This window comes from Accipiter gentilis, chromosome 11 (genome assembly GCF_929443795.1).
Source record: "Accipiter gentilis chromosome 11, bAccGen1.1, whole genome shotgun sequence".
In the NCBI taxonomy this organism is placed as follows: domain Eukaryota; kingdom Metazoa; phylum Chordata; class Aves; order Accipitriformes; family Accipitridae; genus Astur; species Astur gentilis.
In genome coordinates this window covers 573,573-600,491 of record NC_064890.1, presented here as the reverse complement: position 1 = coordinate 600,491, position 26,919 = coordinate 573,573, and the positions used below count along the sequence as shown (strand labels likewise).

Below are 26,919 nucleotides of genomic sequence, written 5' to 3'. Positions count from 1 at the left end.
GCTCAATATCATCCTGAAGGACAACTGCCTGATCTTGTTTTCACACACACTGTACTACCAGATACAGGAAACAACAGAACCCTGAAGCCTCAGGGACTCCAGTGACCCAGGACACATGCATCTCCACCCACACAGAAGCCAATGTCCTGCATGCCAGCTTCTGCACTGGTTTCTCACGGAGCACCTGAAAGGACCAAAAGGCCTGGGAAGAAGACCCCAAGAGAAGGCATTGCCTGCTCCTTAGACATCAGGGCATTTCTTGCTGCAGGAGAGGCAACACTAAAGACTTTCCCCACCCCCCTTCTCTCCTAGGGTGTTGGTGGTTTGTTTTTTTTTCTATTGCTAATATATACCAAAGCACAGACAAGTGTAATACACTCATTAAAAATTATATATAATCCCTGCTTAATTTCCCAGCACAGGGAAGGAGAGCTGCACACTTCTAAGTGCTGCACACAAGGTGAGCAGACACACTGGTGACAATGGTCTGAAGAACAAGATGTAACAGCAGCCAGCCTCTTCCTTCTCCACTAAGGACAGCAGAGGGAAAAGAAGAAGCTGCCCAGCCCAGAGCACTCACAGTTGTCCATCTACTGCCTTCCCGGCCAGGTTACACCAATCAGCACATCCCCTGGGACCAGAGCACGCCTTGGGGAGGGTACTCTGCGCTACCCCCAGCTCCCATGCTGGCAGGTTCAGCCCTGGCAGCTCCGCTACAGCAGACCTTTATGGATTCAGAGCCCACAGCTCAGCAGTCCTTGAGTGGGGGGCCCTTTACATCACCCCCATCTTCTGCACAAAGAGGTGACACAGGCATGGCGCACACACCCCCTGCGCCTGCTGTCGCCTGTCTCAGTTTTCTCCTCAGCACAACACATTTTGCATTTTTTTGCCTCATTACCATCTTGCATGCCCTTGCCCATCTCATTTCCAACCCTCTGGTGGGCAATCAGAGAGAAGAGTGGGGCCATTAGAGCACTTAACTGCAGAGCCCAGCACTGCCACCGTCCTGCTGTGCATACCGATGCCTTGCCACGCTGGGCATGTTCATTAGCACTGCAGAGCAGGACGCGGGCCGTAGGTCTGCAGGGGTCACAGGCTTTCCATGGCATCAGTGGCATTGCTGGCGTGAAGGAAGCAGCAGCACACGCTTCCCTAGCTCTTGAACACAGAAAAGCAGCCAGAGAGCTCTCTCAACCGGCTCGCACCCAGATCTCAGTGTGCTGCCCACAGAACAAACTCGCAGCCACGCACTAGCACCAGGTTGCCAGGAAGAAGAGAGATCCAGGAGAAATGCAACCACCTTGCCAAGCTGCATCACGCTGCTTGCTCATCTCCCCCCTGCTCCTCGCCGACAAGCTGTTTTCCTGGAGGAGGAGCCCCGTCAGAGTCCCAGAGTTCAGGAAATCCCTTTGTCTGCTGCCTGAATCCTCTTCCCATTGAAGTGCTGTGACGTGCTTTGCCGTGTTAACACCACTCAAGCAGCTAAAACGCCGTGTCAAAGAAAGGCAAGAAAGCGTCTTGGAGGTTATTACAGGCTGATGTGATTTTTCTAAACCCTTGCTGAATGAGCCCCACTCTGAGGAACATTTCAGGATCAGACACTTAGGCGGGGACTAGCAATTGCAATTCTAATTTACTGCTGCAGCGGAGAAAGCTTGTCCTTACAGACAGAAGGATTAGGACCCACTCAAGAGCCATATAGAGAGGAAATCCTGAACTGTAAAGCACTTGGTGGCCTCTTGGGAAGGAATTCCCACCCTGACACATCACTCAAGAAGCAGGCAAGAAAGCAGAGTGACTAGCACAGACTCACTGCGGAGGCGTCAATAGCCATCCATCAGCTGCGAGAGCTCGGAGCGAGGGCTGCCATGCAAAATGCTCTCTGTGAGACCAGAGCTAAGCCAAACTCAGCAGTTAGAGCCCAGGCGACCCAAAGGGGGCCCAGCATGCACTGCCTCACCTTGCCCTGCTCAACGCTCGCTTTCTCCCTCCTCCCTTTGCACACTGAGTGCAGCACAAAGGACAAAATCATTCTCGTTTCTCGTGTTCCCGTCCTGGACTGAAAACAGCAGCCATAGAAATCAGGCAACTTCAGGCAGCCAGCAAGCGCCTAAAAGAAACACAGAACCCAGTTCCATGTCCAAAGGAGGAGCCATGGGCAACGCCAGCTTAGCCCTCATGAACCCAGCCAAAGGCTTAGGCACCCACCACCCTGTCCACAGCACCCATCCATAACAGAAGCGGCCTGAGAAGGGCTGCAAGGAACAGCGCGCCCTGCTTCCAGTGGCTGACAGTCCAGGGGGTTTTCTGGAGCCAGAGACCGCAGCAGTTGTACTGCCTAACAGACACTGACAAACCTGTCTTCCATAAATGAACCTACTCCTTTTTTAAAATCCATTCACATTCTTGGCCGCCACAGTGTCCTGCAGCAATAAATCCTGCAGTTTAACACCACAATGCACAAAAAATTGCTCTCCTCTGTCTTAAGGCTGGAGCCACTATCTCTTTGAGCCCCTCCAGGTTCTTGTATTAGAGGATTAGTAAGCAGCCTTTCTCCAAACTATTCATGAAATTACAGACTGCTGTCACACCATTTATTTCCTAAATGGGTAAGTCCAAGGGTATCTCCTTGTGCAGATGCCACTGAAGGCTTCTGGTCACCCTCGATACCCTCTCTGTACTTCGCCAACACAGCTGTATGCTATAGGGAGAGGGGACCTTAAGCTGTCAGATGAGGTACATCATGGATTTACACGATGCATGTTGACGGGGTTTGGTTTGGTCTTAAGAGCTTTCCTAATAATTCCTAACTTTCCATTAGTTGGAGTAGGGTTGGCGAGTTCTGGAGCACTGCACTGATTTTACACAGAGTATTGCTGGTTATCTCTTTATTTATAATTACTATTGACAATGCTACAGAGAAACTGCTACTCAGAGACCTACTATCTGAATGCCAATAGCTAATTGGCTCCCATTGCTGTGTATGTATCATCTGGGCTATTCTTTGCTATGTGCATGATTTGCATTTATTAGCTCTGAACTTCAACAGACATTTTATTGCTCACTCTGCATCACGTTATCCCTCCACAGCTCTCGGTAGTCAGCTTTCAAGCTATCTACCCTGGCTAAGCATGGATGCTGCGTTGTCTGCAGACTGCTCGGAGTGAGCAAGCAAGGGGGGCTGTTCTCCGCCTGACTCCGCAGACAGCTTGCAGCACTGCAAGCAGTAGTATGTCACCTTTTCCTTTAACACTCATAGCCATTTCACTACTGCTTCTTTTTCTTTTTTAAACAAAAATTACTAGATCATATACTTCTGACCAGCCCACTGACACCTTTGCAATTTCAAATGCCAAGAGCTCGCTGCTCTGCAATTAGCAGCACAGACCTCTCCTCCTGTCCAAGGCGCTTTGCAGCATGACACTGCACTTCTTTCAAACAGAAGCACTTTGAAAATTAAACATCTTCTGTGATATTAAATACACCGAATTTGACACAAACATACAAAGCATAGGACTACAGCACTGCCAGGGCCACTCAGCTCGTCACTTCAGCTTCCAGAGGGATATGACCCTGGCTTCTGTCTCCCACGATGGCAGAGTACAAAGTGACCGAGGGGGCAACTTACCCTGGCACATTACCAGGACATGGTGCTGCAGGGCCCCATGGAGCCCCACCACCAACGAGACACTGGGAAAGGGCCAAGGAGAGCTACCATGCTTTCCCAAGTTCATGCCTTGCGCCACTCTGTTTCTACAGTCCAACCAGAAGAAACGTTTGCTGTCATCACCTATGGAAGTACAAACAAAAGACTTCACAGCTGACCTGAAATCATTAAAGCCAAGTAGGAAATAACAGCCAGAGAGGCAGAAGAGAAGCTGGGAAGTTCTCTACTGGGAGCAAGCAAGGGTAGGGAAGAGACCACATGCTCATGGGTTGAGGTCGAAATCATGGTGAACATCAGAGTGGTTACAGAGTCAGCATTAAAATTCCTTGTGAAGTAAACAGCAGACACTAAAAAACTGCTCAGTCCTCGTGGAAACTCCCAAATTCATTAATACTGTATTTAATTTTCTCTTCCAAAGTCCATTACGGACAGGAGAACAACTTTCCCAGGGCTGCGCCAGGGGCTGGATCTGATCAAGTGGCAGGGCACCAGATGCTGGAAGATCCCCCGAGGCCATTGACCGCCCGCAAGCCAGGGCTGCTGCGCCTGTCCCCATGCTGCACTGACTCCGGCTCGCGGGCCAGCAGGACTCCAGGGCTTGCACCAGCCTCCACCGGACACACGGCTGCCTCGCAGCCTGCGCTGGGAGCCAGAGCTGGCTGCTGCCACTGCTCCAGCACTCCTCGCCGAACGGGGCTGCCGCTTCTAGACACCGGCCTGAGCGCGGCAGCTACGCTCGCCGCTTTTCCCACAGGCGCTGCTTCATCAACCCGCAATCCAATTTGCTTGAGACAGAAACACCCACACAGATGTGAGTGAGGGAAGGGAGCAGATGAAAGGAAGGATTCATTTCTGATTAGGAGCCGCCCCCGCAGCCCATTCCCGTGGAGACCAGAGGGATGCGCAGACCCCAGCCGGGGCAGGGGAAGGCACTTCTGTGCAGCTGCCGTCGCTCCTGGCACCATCGCTTGAAGCCAGGCACGGCGTTAGCCAGTCCTGCAGACAGCGCAGCAAAAGCAGCTTGTGACTCACCTCGGCGTTTCCAACCAGCCCTGCAATGCTGAGGGCTTGCCCGCCGCTCTTGGAGACAGTGGCCAGACATCGGCAGCTTCCCACCTCTTCCATCTGGAGCGAGCGACGCACGCTGCTCTGCTTATCCCCACACCTTCCCTTCCCTGCCTTCTCCTCTGTGCATTTCCACTTTGTCCCTCTACTACTACTTTTATTTCTTATCCTTTTCATTTTTTGTGAAAAGCTTAGCTTATGAGGAATATAATGCCACATTGAACATCGGACCAAAAGCAGCTGAAAGCAACAGAGCCTTGGAGAGCCTCAAGGTGGGATGAGTTTATCTGGTCTCTGAAGGGCTGATCATATTTTGCACTCTTGCAGTGCCTTCCAAGCAGCAGGTCTGAAAATAAGGATGTGATTATGCTGCACAAGGTAGTTCAGTGCACAGATAGCCAGAGCTGCATCAGGATTGGAAACTGTTTATTTTGCCCTGTCTTAAAAGGTCTAGATTCCACGTTGCTGCTCTAGATCATCGCAGCTAGCTTTCACTTTACTCCCCCAAAATGGCAGGTACCAACAAATAAAAAAAAAAAAAAAGATCAAGCATGGAGCTTTCAAATGCTGCTCGCTCCTGGAACATGGAAAGGAAATGTTAAATTGAAAGTCTTTTTAACTGCTTTGTATTTTTTAAAGTTATTTTTTCTTTAATTTCCATAGTTAATGCAAGGTTAAAAGGGCTTTTAAAGCCTGTTTCTGTAACAAGGTGTAAGCTGGTGGGAATAACCATCCTTTAGCATGCTATTATACGATGAAGACCAGCATCATCAATATCTTCCTTCTTGCTGGGCCCAAGATCGCTCCCTAGCACTACTTCAGCTTAGGAGGGGACCTAAACTTTTTGTTCTCTCGCTGCTGCAGGTTCAGCAAGATCAAGCATGAGCAAAGCTGTCACTGAGCCACCATATAATCCCGAGCGTGCCCACCTATTTAAGAACATGCACAGCTCCAGTCTCCCCATTTTAAAAGTGACAAAGAGAACTGGAAGAAGCTCCACAGGAGGTGAAAGGAGAACAAAGGTCTGGAATAACACCTGCACATGAAATAATACATAGACCAGAACGCTTCGGCTTGCAAGAGACCAGTGGAGTGGGAAGTCAGTGGAACTGCACATGGCCAGGAAAGGACGGACACACATCAGCCATTCACTGCTTCTCCTCACACAAGAGGTGGGTGCATCACCCGAAATGCTGGGCAGCAGGTCCAAAACTAAACCAGGGAAGACTCTTCATACAACGCTTACTAAGCTGAGGAATGCTTTGCCACAGGACATTATTGACAGTACAAGTTATCATGGGTTCAATAGGCTACTGGAGAAGTTAATGAAAGGAAAAAAAAAAATCCCCAAAAGCTATAAATTAAGCCTTGAGTCATTACAAGTGTAACCTCCCAGCTGCCAGCCAAGCACTGCTATGCACCTTCCTCCCTTCATAGTCTTCTGCAGACCACTGCTTTGGGCCACTGTCACCAAGAAGTGGAACCACACAGTCCTTTGTCCTGATCAACACGACCTGTTTTAGATTCTTATATTAAAGGAAAACAATGCAGAGAAGAGAAGATGCCCTTGCACTGAGCTGCCATCACACAGAACTACTGTTGCTAATTGGGATATAATGATTATGCAAGGAATATGAAAAATACATAGCCTCGGAGGCTGTCGTACAATCATGGACAGCAGTTTGTATGATGTGCACTATGCAGCAAACTTCAAGAAAAATCTGAGAAGCTCACACTTTATTGCATTCAAACTAAGTATAACCCAAAGCAAGGAGACCCCAGAAGCATGGCAAGCAGGTACTAAGACTTCTGAATAGCTGCCATAACTACAAACAACATTTGGAAAAGATCAGGAGAACAAAACACATGACAATAAATGTGCCACCTCATCCGTGCATCAAGTGCAACACTGACAACTTCATTTCAAGAGCACTTCTCAGCTACAGAAAAGTTAGGGACCAACAAATGACAAAGAAGAAAAAACAAGGGGAGAGTGATGAAGAGATATAACAATGAAATCTTAGTACTGTCCTGAACTTGCTCGTCAGTTTTGATATTAAGAAAGAGGTGTTTAGTGTGAAATCTCATCAGTGATCCCAATGTCACATGGGTTCTCAGCAGAGGCTAGAAGTTAGCAACCCAGTAAGATGTACATGCAGTAAACACTTCATATGGCGTATGGTTTATAACATATGCTATCCAAGTTGTAAGTGTTGCAAACTGAAGGAAAACCTTTCAGGGGGAAAAGAAAGGTGCTAATTAATGAAGCTGCCTAGGAAAGCAAGAGAAACTCCTGTCTAGAAAATGGATAGGAAAGAGCTATGAGTCCTTCACAGCCATGCTTCATGGAAGTCCTAGGGCAGCATCCCTGACACAAAGCAAGAGGAGGGAAGAAAAATTCAAAAGAAAATTACAAGGGAGGAAAAGAAAAATATTTCTTTTTTTATGAAAATTCTTAAAAGAGTGGTTCTGAAGTAGCCCAAGGAAGCCAAGGATGAAGAGCAAGTAGCCTGTGTATAGGTAGAGGAGGTACTCCATTTCTTAATTAAGAGTCAAAGGCTACTAAAAGGGACCAGATCCAAAGATCAATACTGACAGCATGGAGTGTTTTTGGAAAGTTCCCAGTAAAAATGGCAGGAGAAAGGCCCGAGCACAACAGAAATACTGCTACATTTGAAGCAGATATCGATAACACCGGGGGTTTTTTTCCTCTCTCCTTCTTGAAGCAGCGCTTCCCACTCCACTAGAGCACATCATTCTGCACTTCATTGTGCTCAGCAATGAGTGCACATCACGATAAACTGGCAAGCACTCTGTTCCTTAAAGAACAGAGAATCCCTTTACAGCAATGCTCAAATTCGCGATTGCACTTCACATACAAGACAAGGTTTGGGATACGCGTCACTGACCAGCCTGCCAGGCTCCAACTGCAGACTGATGAGATCAGCTTTCTCTCATCACACATTCGCACCTACCCTGGGCTGGCGGCAGGGTGGTACCCATGGGAGAGAGAGGTTCCTCCTCCTGTCCTGGTCAAGCCAGCCAAGCAGACAACCCCGTTGCACAGATCTGGTCTTGTGAGTCAGCAGAGCCCCAGGAAACACTCCCAAGCAGAATCAGCATTTGCAAATCTAATAGCATTTCAGGGAAACACTGGCAACTGTTTACAACAGGATAAATCATCATGGTGGAGCTGCCAGTGCATTATGATGTCTCACATTTTTTCACTAAAACATTCTGTTTTCAACAACCGTTAATGTGCCTGAAGTTAACTGTTTAGTATGACTTTTCCTATACCAAGTATTTGCCTCAATGATCTTTTAAATAACAAGTTCCAGCTGCGCCTGGAACTGAACTGGAGCCCAGTTGTGGTTCAGAACTACAGCTGAAATAAAACATTTTCATAGTGTCTAAAACAAACAAAAAACTCTTACAAACATTCTGAACAGGCAGCTGTGACACTTGGACACTCCAGACGACAGACTTAAATTTGGCAGAAAAGGTCCCTGGAAGGTGCTTACTGCCACCAACACACAAAACCAACCTCATTTGCGAACAGTGTAAGCTTACAAAAAAAAATAATCACAGCTGAACACATGCTTGGTGTCACTTTTCCAGGTCTGCAGGTAGATTTCTGGAGCCTACTCTCATTGAGAACAGTAGTGCCCATTTCTCTGACAGTCTAAGGGGTCTAGTTTCATCCTAGGGAAGAAAAATGCTTCCAAACGTGTTCCTGGTCTCCTGCCTCCCTCCTTTTCTGTGCTGTCTCTGCTGCACCTTACCCTGAAGCTAGTTGCTAGCTGTCCATAGCGTTCCCATGAAGCTGTGCCTCCTCTTCCCACTTTCCAGTCTGGATGGCTGCCCTCCCATGCCAAGGCCACAACACATACCGTGGATGGGAGAAGCCAGCCTGGGAAAGCCCAGAAGGCACGTGGCAATCTCAACTGCCAGCTCTGCCTGTAACTGTAAACTACAACAACGTTTACAGGCGGAAGCCAACCATTATTCAATGTGAATTAGGAAGACAATTTCACTTCCATGCAGAGTTTCCTCTACCTTTCCTGCGTCAACTAGCAGCTAGCTTTACCATCAGGATGAGCAGCCTGGAGGAGGCAGCCCCCGGGTTTAAAGCCACCTTCCCCCCCGCCCCATGCTGGAACAAGGGGCAAGACCCATTTGGCAGTGAGTGGACATCTGCCCGGAGTGATGGGGCTGCCTCTGCAGACACGGGAAAGAGATGGCATTGTCAGTGGGGCTGAGCTCAGGGCTCCCCCACAGAAGAGGGCAATGGGAGTAGATGGGGACGTTGGTGGTGCACAGCCCTTCCTGGGGTCAGTTCTGTTTCACCCGATGCTCCCCAGTCACACCCTCAGATTAGGGGATTGGATCTCCAGCCTGGGGGGGACTGGTATCACAAAGGAGAGTATGGTATCCATTCCTCCTGACTAAGCTCAAACACTTTCATCCTAGCATTAAAAAAATCCAAACAACCTACGCCAAGACCACATGAACTGGGTGTGAACTCCTGCCACCTCGTTCATAAGCAACAGGGGAAGAAGCAGGGTCTGGTACTGCCTCTTCTCTGCTGTCCTGCACCACCTCGGCAGCAAGCAGCAGGCAGATAGCTAGCACTTCTGCAGAGACTCTCCTGGGATCAGCTCAGTCCTTCGCACAGCTCTCACCAGATGCCACAGGAGTATCTTCTTGGGACATGTCCTGGTTTCAGCTGGGACAGAGTTAATTTTCTTCCTAGTAGCTGGTACGGTGCTGTATTTTGGATTTAGTATGAGAACAATGTTGATAACACACTGATGTTTTGGTTGTTGCTAAGTAGCACTTATCCTAAGTCAAGGATTTTTCAGTTTCCCATGTTCTGCCAGCAAGGAGGTGCACAAGAAGCTGGGAGGGAGCATGGCCAGGACAGATGACCCAAACTAGCCAAAAAGATATCCTATACCATAGAATGTCATGCTCAGTATGTAAACTGGGGGAATTGGCCAGGAGGGGCAGATCTCTGCCCAGGGACTGGCTGGGCATCAGTCAGCAGGCACTAAGCAATTGCATTGTGCATCACTTGTCTTTCTTGGGTTTTATTTCTCTTTTTATCTTCCTTTTCATTACTATTATTATTGTATTATTTTATTTCAGTGAAACTGCTCTTATCTCAACCCACAAGCTTTACTTCTTTTTCCAATTCTCCTCCCCATCCCACCAGGGTTGGGGGAAGAATGGCTGCATGGTGCTTAGTTGCCGGCTGGGGTTAAACCATGACAGGACGCACGTGCATCTCCTTGGCTGGTCTTCCCGTGTACATCACAAGAAACATACAAGAACAGAGAAGCTTCAGGAACTGTGGGAAAACCAGCAGGATAGGAAAGGAAGGTCCCTTCTCGTACCCTGCCCCCCAACCCCATCCAGGCTAGACAGCAGGAATCAGGGAAAGAAGAGGAAAGACTGGTCTCCAAAAGCCCTAGTAAACTCACATACACACAGAGGACACGGCAAGGAGAAAAGTGGAAAAGGGTGCAGTGGAGTGGAGAAAAAAAAATTCATAGTTACCTAGTTCACGAAGCTGCTCTTCTACTGCGAAGCATGAATGAAAATGAAAGAGAAAAAACATGGGACACATGCACTAGCAAAGCAGAGAGCAAAGCAGAAAAACACATAAATGAAGCACAAGAGCTGTTTCCAGCTCAGTCACTGGGACACACCTGGGCCATGGGTAGCAACAGTGCACTGACAGCCTGGCATCCTATAGCCCACTGATGTTGGCCCCACAGTGTCTGGTTTACCAAAACCCAGAGGTCCGCACACTTTCTAACCATACAGCCTTTAGAGGACAATGGTTCTTGACTCTTCTACCCCATGGCCTCACAGCCAAGGGACAAAACCATTCTGCAAGGCCCTGCCAGTCCAAAACAGAAAAGGAAATTTATTTTATAAAATAGTCCATATACTAAATACAAAAATAAAAAGAGTCTCCTCTGTCCCCTCTGCCCAGGAAAGAAATAGAAAGCATTTTTGTTTTCCTCCTTGCACCACTTCCCACTCAAATCCAGAAAGCCCACTATATTCTTCCTTTAGACAGCCTGCTCACCTCCCGATCCCCCTTCTCATAACTGATGCATGGTGTACAACAGCAATTCTGCATAAACCAGCATGCTGCTGACACATCCAGAAGCCCAAAGTCACACAACATATGTCCTGTTTAAGCTGAGCTGGATGTCCACAAGATTCTGATGTTCCTAAAATCTTAACCCAGACAGATGTCTATCTGGTTTGTCCACTAAAGTCCTCAAGAAGCTCCAAGTGATTCCAGACCTGAACAACTAATTTCATCATCAAGAAACATACCAACACCTGTTCTTCCAACCACTGCTTTCTAAATTATCCTTCTTTGCTGGCTTTCTCCACGGAATTCTTGCCCTTCCTCTGGCCTACATCCAGATAGAATAGAGTATTTTAGTTGAAAGGGACCTACAACAATCATCTAGTCCAACTGCCTGACCACTTCAGGGCTGACCAAAAGTTAAAGCATGTTGTTAAGGGCATTACCCAAATGCCTCTTCAACACTGACAGGCTTGGGGCATTGACCACCTCTCAAGGAAGCCTGTTCCAGTGTGTGATCACCCTCTCGGTAAAGAAACGCTTCCTCATGTCCAGTCTGAACCTCCCCTGATGCAGCTTTGAACCATTCCCAGGCATCCTGTCCCTGGATCCCAGGGAGAAGAGCTCAGCACCTCCCTCTCCACGTCCCCTCCTCAGGAAGCTGTAGAAAGCAATGAGGTCACCCCTCAGCCTCCTTCTCTCCAAGCTAGACAAGCCCAAAGTCCTCAGCCGCTCCTCAGAGGACATGCCTTCCAGCCCTGTCACCAGCTTGGTTGCCCTCCTCTGGATGCATGTGAGGTCCTTCACATCCTTCTCAAATGGTGGGGCCCAGAACTGCTCACAGTATTCAAGGAGAGGCCACACCAACGCTGACTACAGCAGGACAATCCCCTCTCTTGACCGGCTGGTCACGCTGTGTTTGATGTCCCCCAGGATGCAGTTTGCCCTCTTGGCTGCCAGGGCACACTGCTGGCTCCTACTGAGCTGCTGCCGACCAGCACCCCCAGACCCCTTTCTGCAGGGCTGCTCTCCAGCCACTCCTCTCCCAGTTTACACTTGTGCCCAGCATTACTCCATCCTAGGTGCAGAGTCCGGCATTTGGACTTGTTAATCACACCACTGATGATTGCCCAATGGTCCAATCTATCTATAACCCTCTGGAAGGCCTCTTGTCCCTTGAGAGTCAACAGCACCTGCCAAAAGATGCTGAACCCTCAGGTACTGCTAAATCAAGACACGCCTTCCTCCTTTACAACAGGCAAGGACCTCTCCCACTTCACCACTGTAGCCTTCGTGCTAGAGTGCCAGTTCCTGCATCGCCCAACCTGGGATGCAGTGAGGAGCTGTATGGGGAGGGCACAGGCCCTTCCAGCTCAGCAGATGGGCATCCATGCCACGCTGTATGAAGCAGAAGGTGGCTGGTGCTGCAGGTCAAAGCATCCTAATGTAAAAGCTGGGTCCACACTTCACCGTCAGCCTCTCCCTGCCCAGATTCTTTTCTGGGTCTTGGCTTATGGCACTGCCAGATATGGTTCTCACTGCACCTACAGGGAAACATGCTACTGTAATGCTGCAAAGAACTGTTGGGGAACGTCACTCTAGAAGCATAGAAGTAAGCAAGAGAAAAGGAGTTGGCGTGTTTTCTAGCAGCTTCTTGAACCAAACAGCCTGAAGAAACATCAGTGTATATAAATCCCCTGCAACGGCAGAAGATGGCCTCACATGCCTTATTACTTCTTGGTGCTGTGCAGAGATGTGAACAGTCCTATACATTCAACTAATACAATCCTCAGCACAGTGCTTGTGTACACTGCAAGGATGTGTCCTTGTTTCGGCTGGGATAGAGTTCATTTTCTTTCTAGTAGCTGGTATAGTGTTATGTCTTGGATTTAGTACGAGAAGAATGTTGACTACACACTGAAGTTTTCAGTTGTTGCTAAGTAGTGTTTAGACCAAGTCAACTTATACTAAGTTTATGTATAAAGTCAAGGATTTTTCAGCTCCTCATGCTCAGCCAGCAAGAAGGCTGGAGGGGCACAAGAAGTTGGGAGGGGACACAGTCAGGGCAGCTGACCCAAACTGGCCAAAGGGAGATTCCTTACCATGTGATGTCATGCCCAGTACATAAACTGGAGGGAGTTCGCCGGGGGGGGGGGGGCACACTGCTGCACAGGAACTAACTGGGCATCAGTCAGCAAGTGGTGAGTAATTGCATTCCGCATTGCTTGTTTTGTATATTCCAATCCTTTTATTAGTATTGTCATTTTATTATTATTATCATTATTAGTTTCTTCCTTTCTGTTCTATTAAACTGTTCTTATCTCAACCCACAAGTTTCACCTTTTTTTTTTTTTCTTCTCCCAATTCTCTGCCCCATCCCACTGGGTGGGTGGGCAGTGAGTGAGTGGCTGTGTAGTGCTTAGTTGCTGGCTGGGGTTAAACCACAACAGGATGCTAAACATGCACTCATCTCAAGCATGGATTTGGAAGCACCAGACCAAAGTCCAGCAAGACTGCACACACTTGACTGTCCCAGCAGCCCCTGCCCTCAAGGTGCTTCAGGCCTGCTTGCTCCCAGGTTGAGCTCCAAGCTCTCAGACTCAGTTGAGTGAAGAACATTGAAACCTGCTCAAACAATCACCGTGCTGCACAGGAATCGTCAGCATCCTCAACACAGATCCCCAGATCAGGTTGAATACCCAAGTCAGAATGTTACACAGGCCTTTCAAACCTGTTCCTATGATTAAATTGACAGGTGTGAAGAATACACACCCATAAAGAGAGAAGCTGGGGTTCATAAGGCAGTTCTCTGGATGTCTAAGAACCTGACTATATAAGCATGCTCTTGAGGAACACAAAAGTATGCAAACACACAGTCAGTGTTTCAGCTACCCTGCACAGCTGTCCACATGCACAGCCTTACCTTGCTGTGAACACAGTCCATGCACTCTTTCAGCAAGCAGAAACTAAGTTATCCTAGGGCACATCAATCCTACAGCAACTAAAGCCTGGCAAGCTCACACCTGAGTTTTCCCTCTAATAATAGGTCTGTGTGCCCCCATAGTCAAAAACTGGGACACTACTAAGGTCAAGCTGAGGCATACAGAAGATGCTGACTTGAATTAATGAAGCATTTTCTAATTCTGGAAGGTAAATAGGGACAGCTGCCAGCTCAGTGCACACCTAAATGCATTTGACTAGTATGTCTTACTAATTTAAGCAGTTTCCAAAGACAGACAGACTATTTCGCTAAGATGGCACCCCCAAATTCCAACAGGTCATGTTTAGAGGTCATCTACAAAACACGTTTTAGCTGCTAATTTACTTGCCATTATGTCTGGCAGGAAGACACATCTCTGCCACGTTACCAGGTCTGTCTGCAGCCAAGGCAAGAGGCAAGCCCATCATGTACTCCCAGGACAGTCTAGCCAACAGTTACCAAAACCACCCCCAAAACCCAGAGAGCATTCCAGTACCTGTATGCTCCTTGGTAGTATGCTGGTTTTGTGCATTTGTAATGCCCCTTAACTCTGTCTAATATGTGATTTACAGCCTACAGAAATCTCAGTGATGAAGTGGGAGTACAAGGAAACTCTTTTTCCCAGAGGACAAAGAAAAGCAGTGCTCAAGGACCAAACCATTAGATTATACATGCAGGAAGAAGTGCCAGAAAATGCAAAAATATCCTAATTAAACCTTAAAAGAAAGAGGGAGGAGTTTGTTTATTTTTTAATACTACAGTAAGTTTGCTACTACATTTACTATTTTTATGTCCAGAAGTTTGTAAATAGAAACCTTGGTGAAAAATGTGTGTGCATCCCGACCACTTCGTATGGATCAGCAAGGTTATACCACCAGGTGCATCCCCTTTATCTGTCACCAAGAATGAATGTCAAGGCTCTGATGTGCAAAAAGATCAGTTAATTTATATCAGTGATCTGAACTGAAATGTATTAGTCACTGCAAATCATATTTATAAGTGGATGCTCTTATGCAGAATTAAAGTGAATATAATTTCCTTTATCATAATTATAGCTTTGGGAGTGAACTGAACTAAACTAAATGAACTATTTCAGTTCCAAGTCAGAGGCCACAACTGTTTTAGTGGGTAAACTGGTCTATTACAAAGGGCAGCATGGATCAGCTCTTCTGGTTACCCTATCTAGCCAAGCCATAAAGGAAAAAATGATTTGTGGGATCTAACAAATAGAAGTCTCAAAGGACCATGCTGTTGATAAGCAGACATTCAACACTCAGTACTGCCTGTGCTGCTGCTCACTATAGACAGCCTATTAATGGGAAATCCCTGTGTTCAAATATTATGATGATCACAAGTTTTAGCTAAACAAGTTGCCAAACTCCCAGCAGATCTAGGTCTCAGGACCACAGAACAGAGCTGAATACAAGTGCAAAGAACACTCTCATCAAGTTAAAGGCCAGCAGTGCTCTGGGCAAGGCCAGAAGGCAAATTACAGCTGGTCTGATTTCTGCCAGCACAGAGCCTCTCCCAGCAACTTCTGCCCTGAAGAAGTAAGCATGGGCAGATCAGAACAGGGCTGGACACTGGGCTGACAACCACGAGCCACATACCAAAATCTTTATCTAAAGTGCATGCCTTGTGGATCTATGCCAGGCTAAAGCCTCTCCCTGCAGACCTGCAGTACGCTGGCCAAAAGCTGCTCCAAAGACACCTATTCCTGGCCGACACTCAGCCCCCAGATGAGCCCCTGCAGTTCCAAGGAGGAGGTCCCCCTTGTCCTTTAGGGCTATGAACTCATACGGAGCACTAGGCATCTCTCCAGTTACCTGCTACAGCAGCCTAAAGCAACTGCCTTGAACTTTAACTGTCATGCTCCTAATAAACTGCAATTATTCTTACAATTAAAAATTAATCAAACAGTATTTAGAGGTAACATACAGAAATTACAGAAAATCATTCTTATCATTACTTGTATTTTAGAAATACATAGCTTCTCCTCGTCAACCTTCTAAAAATCTGCTGGAACATCCCTCCATGCCTCCAATGGATGGGATTCAAGATCTGCATCCTGGGTTTAGCTTTTAGATTACATCAGAGCTGAGCTCTCCCCAAGACCCAGTTCAGACCCAAGCCTTCCTTCCCAAAGGCTCCCTGTGAGTTAGCTACCGACATGCTGGCACTTGGGCACGCGGAGGCAGCAGCATCTCTTGCCCTGTCTGTAGGCAGACTATATTAACAACTGTCCCAACATTCTACTCAACTATATCAATCATGAGCTCACCGAGAACGAAACGCTGCTTCTGATAGGCAGCAGTGGATCAAAAGAAAATGCTAATACACAGATATGATTTGACAGCAAGCTTTAAACAAGGAGCAGACTATGTGGATCATTACTAATTCTTAATCAAGACAAGAAAAACACACCAAGGATGACCCCTCATGCCCACCAGCTATTCCCAGCTGGCGTGACAGCAATGCCCTTAGTTTTAGGAGACTGTGATGTATCATTTGGAGAGCCCAAGAGAGGCAGCCCCTAGTGCGTCTTACAGGTGTTAGACCCAAGGTCCATATTTAATCCACAAACATGTGGCTGGATTTGAAGCAAGCTGTTACTGTCAGGCACAGAGATTTCTGCTGGCACGCTTCTTCCCAAAGCTGAAGATTCAGATTATCTACCAAGCCTCTGTGCCAGCAGAGTCCCAGACAGTCAAACAACAGAGCTCCACCTTGGGAGCAAACTGCTAAAGTGCCAGTCTCACCTCTCCTGAGCTGGAAAGCCTTGAATAGAAACACATCTGATCTTTATGCAAAAGACACCCACCAGTAGGTTTGTTCAGTCGTTAATTAACTTCACCCTTAAAAGATTAAAGATATGAATTCACTACTTAAATGAATCGGTGTACACTGAGGCAGCCATGAACATCTGTCTCTTGCTCCCTTCACAAAGCAATGCTTTGGCCACATGGAAAGCAGCCTTTACACTGGGAAAGCACGATGACTCATTAGGAAACCTTTTGCTGGTTCCAAGAGAAGACCCATAACTTCGGTTAATACCCACCTGGGATGGGTGAGGACTGTCAGATTGATGACTGCCCTTTTCATTAACTTCCATAGCAGGACGTTAAAGACAAGAGCAGAGCATGCTTTCTGGACAGAAAGTAGATGCGAAAGTCAAACAAACCCTTGCTATGGCTTGCAAGAGCCACTGCTAATGGCCAAGACAGATGAAAGACACAGCTAAAAGGCTATCTGTATCTGAGCTAGTCAACAGAGAAATAGTCTATTTCAGAGTGTGATTCATCAGACTTATTTTAAATGTCTAACTTGGGAGGAGATAAATTGCACTTTGGAAGAGCTATTTCTTAGCACTGACTACAGGCAGCCCAGACAACTACCTCAGGTGTAGCTATGTACATCAGCCAGCCACACGCAGACAGATTAATCACCCCCCACCTCTCCGACAGCCTTCAACTTCCCCCAGTCCAGAGAGGAGACTTGCACTGGTGCTTCAAACGTAATGGTATCTCTGCCAGTAAGAGGGTGACCCTAACCCCACAGTCAGTCTGCACGAGGGCCGCTGCAGCCCAGCACCTCGGCAGTTCATGCCCGTACCTGCAGCAGCTCCCCAGGAACAGCCACCAACTGCTCCTGGTTTGTGCTCGCTGCCTCCTGCCCTCAAGGACATGCTTGGTCAGAGGCGTCTTTGCCCTGCGCGAGCCATGACTGCCTCCGGATCAGATTTTAAAGATCCTAGACTTTGGGAGAATGCATCTTCCACCTGAGCCTCTCCTTTCTAAGGGTGCCAGATCAGCCAGAGAAACCCTACAGAAAGCTGATAAGAGGGAAAAAAAAAAAAATAAATTATCAGACTTCCTGCCCTTTACAGAACCAGCTCAAGTGCAACGGACAAAAATCTTAAGAAAAACTTCCAGAGCTGGGAAAACAGCTTGGGGAGGAAAAAAATAGTCACTTTGTAATAGAAAACTATTGTGCAAAGATAGATCCTGGAGACTACCCACCCAGCTGGGACTGCAAGGGTACATGGAAGGGGAAAGCACCCGATTCAGTACAGTATCTGGTTAAAACTAACAGAAATCACAAATACCAGAGGAAGCCATACATTAAACGCAGGCATACAAACATTCACAGCAGGTCGTACTAGAGGAGCAAAACGCTGTGGGTCTGCACTGACGGGCAGCGAGGAAAATGAGCAGGCACGGCGCTGGGGAGGGCAGCCCAGACTTTGCCACCAACAAGAATGGGGAAACGTGACAAGCAGGAACATTTTGGGGCATGTGGGGGTCTGGTAGGGTTGTGTGAAATTTATTATGAGATAACAGAAAGGGGCTGTGGGATTATGTAAAATTAGAGAGACAGGCAGACATACACACATATACATATAAAAATAAAGTTCTGAGAATACGAACAGGCAAATTTTCTGTCATAACCGAACACAAGTTTCAAGCTATTTCATGTTTTTTTAAGAAAGAAGCCACAAGAAAGTTATAGCAGAAAAGAACAGGCCTGTTCAGCTATGGAGTGACAGCAGGTCAAGGATTATCAGGGGCATGCAGCTTAGTTAAGGCAGCTGGAGCTGGCGCCATGTTCAAAACTGGTACGGGCTGAAGACGAGATTGAACTAAAAGGAAGGACTGTTTAATTGATCAGCCACGGTCTGGGAATGGGATGGGTCGTGCTCACAAGAAGATGGCTTGGTAGCACCTACAAGCATCTGCCTAGAATTTGACTGAAGACATTTGGCAGCCAAAGCAAACCTTGCTGTAATTTGATTTAAGACAGAGAGGCAATGCTAGCTGTCAGTACTCGATTGTCCTGAAAGTGCATCTGACAGATGCAGAAAGTAGAGGAGCATGTGGTAGATGAGATGAGACATTTGTATTTGCCTGTGCTTCCTGTGTCAACAGGCAGAAAACGTCACCGTTTTAAGGAGAACTATCTTGCTAGAAGAAGCCTGAGAAGGGAATAACCTTGGCTATTATTTTTGCAAGTACCTTGGTTCAGCAGCCACTCAGGAGGATGCTTTTTAAATTCTTTATGCTTTCAAGCATACTGTTTAGCAGTGCACTATTTAGAGACAAATTTCTCTCTGCTGTAGAAATCAGATGTAGGCAAAGCATAGGAAATGGAGAAAGACCTTCAGAAAGAGTTCAGGAGCATAAATCCACCCCCCAAACACACTTTCTGAAAAACACTCTCAATGTCAAATTAAGATGATTGGTTTGACATTTTTCCCCAAGAACTTGCATCTGTAAGTACTGCAGCACTAGAAGATAATCCAGTGGATGAAGAACAAATTGGACGATAGGTTTGGTTAAAAAAAAAAAAAGTGTATCTTTAGGAGAAAAACCAACATATCTTCAGAGGAAAAAGTCCATCCAACAGGAAGATGCAAGAGGCAGGGGCATTCTGAACAACCTGTTGGAAATAAGACTAAAAATAAAGGACAATTTCTGTGCTAGTCAATCTCAAGCATGTATGTTTTCTCTATACTTGGGTCCAGCTACTGAACTGATGCACACAAGCCAAGTACAACCACTCCAATAAACTCTGCTGGGAACCTTCTGTTTACCCACTGTGCAGCTGAGCTCAGGATGCTGCCGTAGGTACCAGGTCCCTGAGGGGAAAGCAGGAGACAGAGGATTTCTGCTACGGAAATAAGAGTTTTGATGGTATCTCGTTCTTTTGACTTGTCAACAAGGTTTCCTCTCCTACAGTGACAAGCTGATAAGAATTCTCAACGTATCATCACAGATGCCAAGTACAAATACTATCATTTTTATGCCAATATGCAATAATCCAACCTCACACTGGGTACCTATATGACTTTCAAATGGTATTTGATCCACACACTAAGGAGTCTCATTTTGGTGTATTTCAGAGAGGCACTGGGGCAACATCACTCATTGCATATTCAGCAAACACAAAGTTGTTGACATAGGAAATGCTTATTACCCTTCTTTTCATAAAAGGAGAGAAGAAATTAAAAACAGGCAGGAGAAGAAAGAATGAAAAATCCAGAACATTGCAGAAAATAGTTGTCTTGACCTAAAGGTTTTCAAACACTTTAAAGCTTCAGTGTGAATACTCAAAGGCAGCAGAGCCGAGGCCTGCGCAGGCAACAGGCACAATAGGACAGACTGCATACCTGCACGATATCCATTATACAAACTCTGTATCTTATATGGTTCTTCTTCCAGCATCTAATTATCTCACCAGTATGGTGTTACACATATAATGAGCATCTCTGTAGAAAGCAGGTACTGGAAAAAGCTGACATCTGAAGGAAGTTCCCATAAGTTCTGAAGACTAATATTCCCTGGCAGAGGAATTTATGCTGAAGAAAAAAGAAAATACAAAAAAGTTTCAGAGATTTATTATATACTAAGCAAGCAAAATCTCTCCACCAGTGTACCTGAATGGAAAGTAAAGTTGGAGGCAAGTGGACCACAACAGTTCAGGCCAGTTTTGTTCTTCCTACGTGCAGCAGAGAAACCAAGGTCCTGATGCTGTTCTCCTGACATCATCTCTAAATCCTCCCTTAATTTTGTGATTATTTTTTTTTCTCCAAATTCTTAAGCGGAGAATCTCTTGTCAAGGACACCTTGATTTCTAGAAGGGTTATTTGGCCTTAGCAGGACATTTTAAGTTTAGTAGCTCAAACAATCTAGAAACCATGCTGTTGACTTGCAACACCTAAGATCTCAGTGGAAAAATCCTGTCCTAACCTCAAGTAAAGAAATTTAGCACAGCCAAAAGCAGGACTTATGACAGACAGCAGTCCCAAGAGGTTGTATAATTCTCATACCAGGCTACAGCAACGAGCCGCATCTTGGCTTCTTCCCATCTCTTTCAAAATGACCTTCCCAGTAGACAAAACAAGAAGGAACACAAGGAGAATTTCCTGACTCCTGTATGAAGGAAAAGCTTCACCAGTAATTCCAAGTCCCTCCTAGCCCTGAAGTAGGCACAGAGACACTCCGTAATAAACTCATTCACAGAAATAAAGCTAGAAAGGGAAACACAGGATCAAGGTTTTGTTGTTAACTTTTGTTGCTAGTGATCATAAAAACCACTCAGCTTAAGCACGTGCCAAGAGAATGTCTTCTACACGCGATATATACAGCCAGCGGAGCCTGATCCAAACAACCACCCGAAGAGCCCCCAGCAGCGACACAGGCATTGGTGTCTGACGCTGTCTTCAAATACAACAACTCTCAAGATTAACCCCTGATGCCAGGATGCAGTCTATCTAATTTGTGTGTGCAAATTACCTACTTGTTCAGGGAAGGGGCTGGGATTGCCTGTCCTAGGTCAGTTCAGTGCTCTGAGCCCCAGGGCACGAGCACAAGGCACGGAAGCCCTCCCCTCAGCAAGCAAGCACTCTTATTCCTTCAGATGACACTAAGGAGCCTGAACATGCGCAGCCTGATCTGTGGCAAAAATTAAACTTTAAACAGAGCGAGAAGATTTTAGGCGAGACCAATTTTTCTACCCATAGTTTAGGATTACTAAAAATAAAGTTTATAATGTCAACTGGTGGCAGCTTTAATAATCATAGAGGGATTACTTGTGCCGCATGTCCTGAGGGAATCTCCATCTCTTCTTTGCACTGAAGTAGATTTTGACACTTCTTCCCATTGCACTGTCCTCATCAGAGCCTACCCGACCATCTTAATCCTTGATTGATATTAGACCATAAAGAGCATTCCAGAAAGCTTGTAAGACTCTAACAAGCTACTTTCCTCTCCTCCCCAGTGTTCTAACATACCTCACGAACTCATGGGATCTGATGGCCATTTCTTGCAAACGCTCATTGTCCCAACATCCAGACACATCCCTGGTGCTGGGGGCTGTCCAGGTGGATGCATGTTATCTAACAGACTTCTGATCACCTGCATTCATCAGGGAGGCAGGGTCCTCAGAACTGAAACCCTTACACTCCCACCCAGGCTTTTGGTTTCTTTCTTTCTTTCTAGATTATGCTGCTACAGTGGATGCAATTCAAAATCACCACAAGCCTGCAGCCAGCTCTGAATGGAAGACACTGCCTACTAAATAGCACTTCTCTCCAGAAAGTACATCCCTTCCCATGCTCCAGGTCTCTTCCAACTACCAAATGACCAGTGAGTGACATTTCAGGTGTCAGGGCCCAGCTCAATGCTAGCTACCAAGAACTGGCCTCCTACGTAATCCCAGAGAAACCCAACACTGGAGCTGCTGGTGCTACACAGCCCTGTGATGGCAAGCACTGGGGAGTATGATGCCATGACTTCCCAACATAACCCAGCTCATCAGCCCCCTCCTCAATAAATGGGAGGGTACAGTCAGAGGATAGCCTTTGAACAACTGTGTAAACTGCAATCCAAATTGTAACACCCCTGAAGAAACACCAAATAAAGTACAGTCACCTTTATTTGTGACCTACATTGGCTGTTACCAACATTTAACAAGTGAATAAGCATGCAAAAGGAGAGGAAAGGGAGGTATGGTTCACAGCTTAAGCTAAATATATATTTAATATTCCTGAATTTTGTGAAGTTTATTTGCTTTAAAAAAGTTGAACAGGGTATATAAATTCTATGTTCTCTTTATTTGAAATCACTTAACCAAAACAATGCAAGATCTACCTGGACAGCACCCAAGACTGCAATCACAAAGACCTATTTATTTGCAAGAGAAACCAAACTGGGTTAGAGAAGAACAAAAGGGTTGATCAGAGGTATAAAAAAAACTAATTGCAGGAAAAGATATAAAGAATGGGGCGCATTAATGGCAAAGCAATGTGTATTTAAGCAGATAAAAACAGGCATATAATGGCAAGTGGGATTTCAAAAAAACCAAAACTTCCACTGAGCATCTGAACAAGTTAACACTTAAACTGAAGAGTAACATATTTATAAACCAGTAAGATTAGATACTTTTCTATATCAGGCATAATTAGCTGTCTTATGACACAACTGGCATAAAGAGTGCAGCAGGGATCAGAAAGAGGTCAGGTATTTATACAGAAAATACAGGGTGGTGAAACACTGGCACAGGATGCCCAGAGAGGTGGTAGATGCCCCATCCCTGGAATCATTCAAGGTCAGGTCAGACGGGGCTCTGAGCAACCTGATCTAGTTGAAGATGCCCCTGCTCATGGCAGGGGGGGTGGACTAGATGACCTTTAAAGGTCCCTTCCAACCCAACCCATTCTGTGATTCTATGAAAACAAGAACAGCCAGAGATATACTAGGCAAGATACAACAAAGTCCACTGACTCTGCAGCCCACCGTTGAGCCAGTTTGGAAGCCCATGTCTTACAAAACCCATCACCCCCATGTCCATGGCTCCCTGTGCACACACAGCATCTGCCCCAGCCCAACACCTCTTCCCACCATAATATTCCCAGCCACCCTTTTACTCCTGTTTGGCCAGAACATGACAGATCACATCATGGCTGTCATCGAGCTTGCAGAGGCTCGGTGGCTGGGACCACCGGGCTCAATGAGCCATCAGCTGGTTGCTTTCCCCACCCTCAGCTCCATGTCTTGAGCAACTTGGCCTTGAAACCTCCACACATAGAACAAATTTGGCTGAAAATGTTTAAGTGGCTTGAAAGTGAGTATGAAACAATCAGAAAAGAGAAACAACACTTGCTTATGTGCACCTGCCTCAGGAGAACAGTCTAAAAGTAGGGACCATGGATCTTCCTCTGTGGGGTCAGGAGCCAGACAAGGACCACTGGGCTCTGTCGAGGGCCAGTTCTGCGGCTCAGCCAGTGCCCTACCATACCCCTTCCAGGAGCTTGTGGCATTAGCTAACCAGAGACTAATTACCACACAGGGACAGGACCTTGCTTAGATCTAGGAGAGAAACTACCCAAGCCTACAGCGGAAAAGCGTTGTGTGTCCTGCTGACCTGAAAGGGAACAGCATCGTACCCCGTCACCTGGTCACCACAGGCTTGGCCATGCAATTGTACATATCGTAATCAACAAAACCCCCCACTTCTTCCAAACAATTTTTTTCACGTCCCTGAGATATTTTAGTTTTATTCAGTTCATTTTCTTTTGTCTTTCATAAGCAATTCTTCCCTTTTTCCTCTTCCATGACTCATTTTTCAGAGTTTCCAACAACAGCAAGAGGAAATAATTTATCCATGTCTCAAGAAGCTCTCGTTATTCCTGAAAAATCTTTTAACTTCCAAACACTGACTGCTAGACAAACAGCACAGAAGCATAGATCCTAGGCTCCCACAAGACCTAATAACCTCAGCCAACCAATTAGGAAGCCTCGTGATTGGTTCCCAAACAAGGTATTATTCAAGTCACTCCACGGCACGTGTCCAAGACTGCCATGCTCAAGGCAGAGCACCTTTGGTAAAGCCATGAGACAGGAGATACACGGGAACATACCACAGCAGATGGGCACAGCTTTGCACAGCTGTCTGCCACCACTTCTCTCCAGCACGCGCGGAAGAGAGATAACAACTCCTGTTATCCAAAGGCCTGGTAGGATCCACACTCATGCCTAATTACCTCCAAGTAACTTAGGGCTGCAGAGAACTGGAACAGAATTCATAGAATCATTTAGGTTGGAAAAGACCTTTAAGATCATTGAGTCCAACCATCAACCATGCCCACTAAACCATGTCCTGAAGTGCCTTGTCTACACACTTTTTGAATACCTCCAGGGATGGTGACTCAACCACTTCCCTGGGCAGCCTGTTCCAGTGCTTGACAGCCCTTTCAGTAAAGAAATTTTTCCTAATATCCAATCTAAACCTCCCCTGCTGCAACTTGAGGCCGTTTCCTCTCGTCCTATCTCCAGCCATCTGATAGAAGAGACCAGCACCCACCTCACTACAACCTCCTTTCAGGTAGTTGTAGAGAGCAATAAGTCTCCCTTCAGCCTTCTTTTCTCCAGGCTAAACAACCCCAGTTCCTTCAGCTGCTCCTTGTAAAACTTGTGCTCTAGACCCTTCACCAGCTTCGTTGCCCTTCTTTGGAATGCAATGCACCTCAATGTCTCTCTTGTAGTGAGGGGCCCAAAACTGAGGACAGTATTCGAGGTGCGGCCTCACCAGTGCCGAGTACAGGGGGATGATCAATTCCCTGCTCCTGCTGGCCACACTATTTCTGACACAAGCCAGGACGCCATTGGCCTTCTTGGCCACCTGGGCACACTGCTGGCTCATAGTCAGCCGGCTGTCAACCAGCACCCCCGGGTCTTTTTCTGCCAGGCAGCTTTCCAGCCACTCTTCCCCAAGCCTGTAGCGTTGCATGGGGTGGTTGTGTCCGAAGTGCAGGCCCGGCACTTGGCCTTGCTGAACCTCACACAATTGGCCTCAGCCCATCGATGCAGCCTGTCCAGATCCCTCTATAGAGCCTTCCTACCCTCAAGCAGACCAACACTCCCTCCCAGCTTGGTGTCATCCACTCTCACAGTCCAGCTCTCAGCAAACTCACGATGCTGGAGCTAAAGACAGTTTTTTAATGCATTTCACTCCCCAGGGAAGTTAAAGAGTTCCTCAGGTGGAAAGCAAGAATGGTTGGCACCCAAGGGCTACAAGAGAACCGAGAGAGTGAAGCACCACAAGCTCAGAGGGCAACAGGCTCTCAATGACTCCCAGATTTGTCTGGTGCTGTGGAGAATGCTCTGGAGTCAGCGCCCACAGGACAGGGCAGCTCCAGCTGAAGAGGCCGTGGAGACAACGAGCACCAGGAGTTGCTTCGCATTGTCAGGTGGGATACCGCTCTCACACATCTCCCTCATCAGAGCCAGTGAAGCCTGGGATCCCTGCTCAGTGGATGACTAAAATAAGGCTAGCAGGTAGTACTCGTGACTAAGTCATTTCATTTGTTAGGAAAGGAAAAAGCAGTCTCCTTTTTCCAAACAAGGACCTGGTCACAGTGCCTTTGATGTCTCACAGCCAGATCACAGCAGTCTGTTGTGTCTAAAGGCACATCAAAAAATTATTAAACCAGCCATGAACACTTATTTCAGAAGTTAGAAGAGATGAACCTGAGGTCCAGAAGGTTCTAGAACAGCCTCCCCACCAGAATAGCAGGAGGAAAGCGTCAGCAATTTTAAAGGTAGAGCATGATCAGTTCACAGGTGACTGTAGAGCCACACAGGGCCAAGGACTCAACTCACTGATCACAGAACTCCTTCTCCAACTCTGTTCTTCCAGTGCTGGGAATGAGAGTAATGCTGGAGCTGCAGTCTAGGGAGAAGGCAGCTGTTTGTCACCCCTTTGCTCTAGATCACCATGGGCACAGATAGTTTGACAGTGAAGTTTAAAGCTTTGGCTTAACCTTCCAAGTTATTAATGGCTCTGACACTAACCACCTGCATCTAACCACCAGAACAGCAACCTTCCCACAGGGCAGCAGGGATCCTACAGCCCACAGCGAACTCTGCATGAGCAGCCTCTCTTAAATGTTTCTGGCTGGATAAAGAAAGTCCAGAGGAAACTAGCTGGCTGATCATCAAACAGAAACTGTAAAACCTTCCACTACAAAAACTATATTCTCTGTGCAATAACAACCTTATTCAGAAGTAAAAGAATCTCCTCTATCTAAACAACCTCCAGCACAAACGAGAACTGCTACAATAATTCAACAAAACCATAACCACCACCAACAGAAATTCAGTTTGCCATTTATTTCACAGAGGGTTAGCTTAGATACTGCAGTAGGGAATGTCAATAAGGAACCACACTAGAGAGGAAAACCTACTGTTGGATGCACATGGTAACAGTTGCTCAAGAACAACTCCTCCTAAGCACAAAGTGCAAAGAAATGAGGTTCCAAAAGCAGCACGTTCATAGTGTTCCTAATTTCTCCCTAGTTTCCAGGCTGGAGATTCAATCCTCCTTGTGCCTTGTCTATGAACCATTTCTCCCTGTGACCTTGTGATTTCAGTGCTGGTGACTACTGGTTCTCCCTTTGCTTGGGGCGCTCACATCTCATTTCATTTCTCATTATCAGTAACAAGCAGATCAAGGGCAGACTCTCCTCTGCTTTAGCTATCTTACAAATGAAATAACTGTATTGATTATTGCCTTTTGTCATCCAACAGCTACCAGGAC

General features: G+C 46.6%; 1 protein-coding gene across 15 annotated transcripts in view; it reads right to left on the bottom strand.

Annotated features, from left to right (window-relative positions):
• SHANK3 (SH3 and multiple ankyrin repeat domains 3) overlaps nt 1-26,919 on the bottom strand; it is a 383,319-nt gene that overhangs the window by 167,644 nt on the left and 188,756 nt on the right. For 12 of the 15 annotated variants that reach the window (XM_049813564.1, XM_049813569.1, XM_049813570.1 and 9 more), the window contains one exon: nt 10,295-10,318. The exons of 2 other annotated variants lie outside the window; for them this stretch is intronic. In XM_049813564.1, the coding sequence (XP_049669521.1) occupies nt 10,295-10,318 (24 nt within the window). The remainder of the gene's footprint in view (nt 1-10,294; nt 10,319-26,919) is intronic. One more of the 15 variants, XM_049813567.1, reaches the window with a different exon arrangement.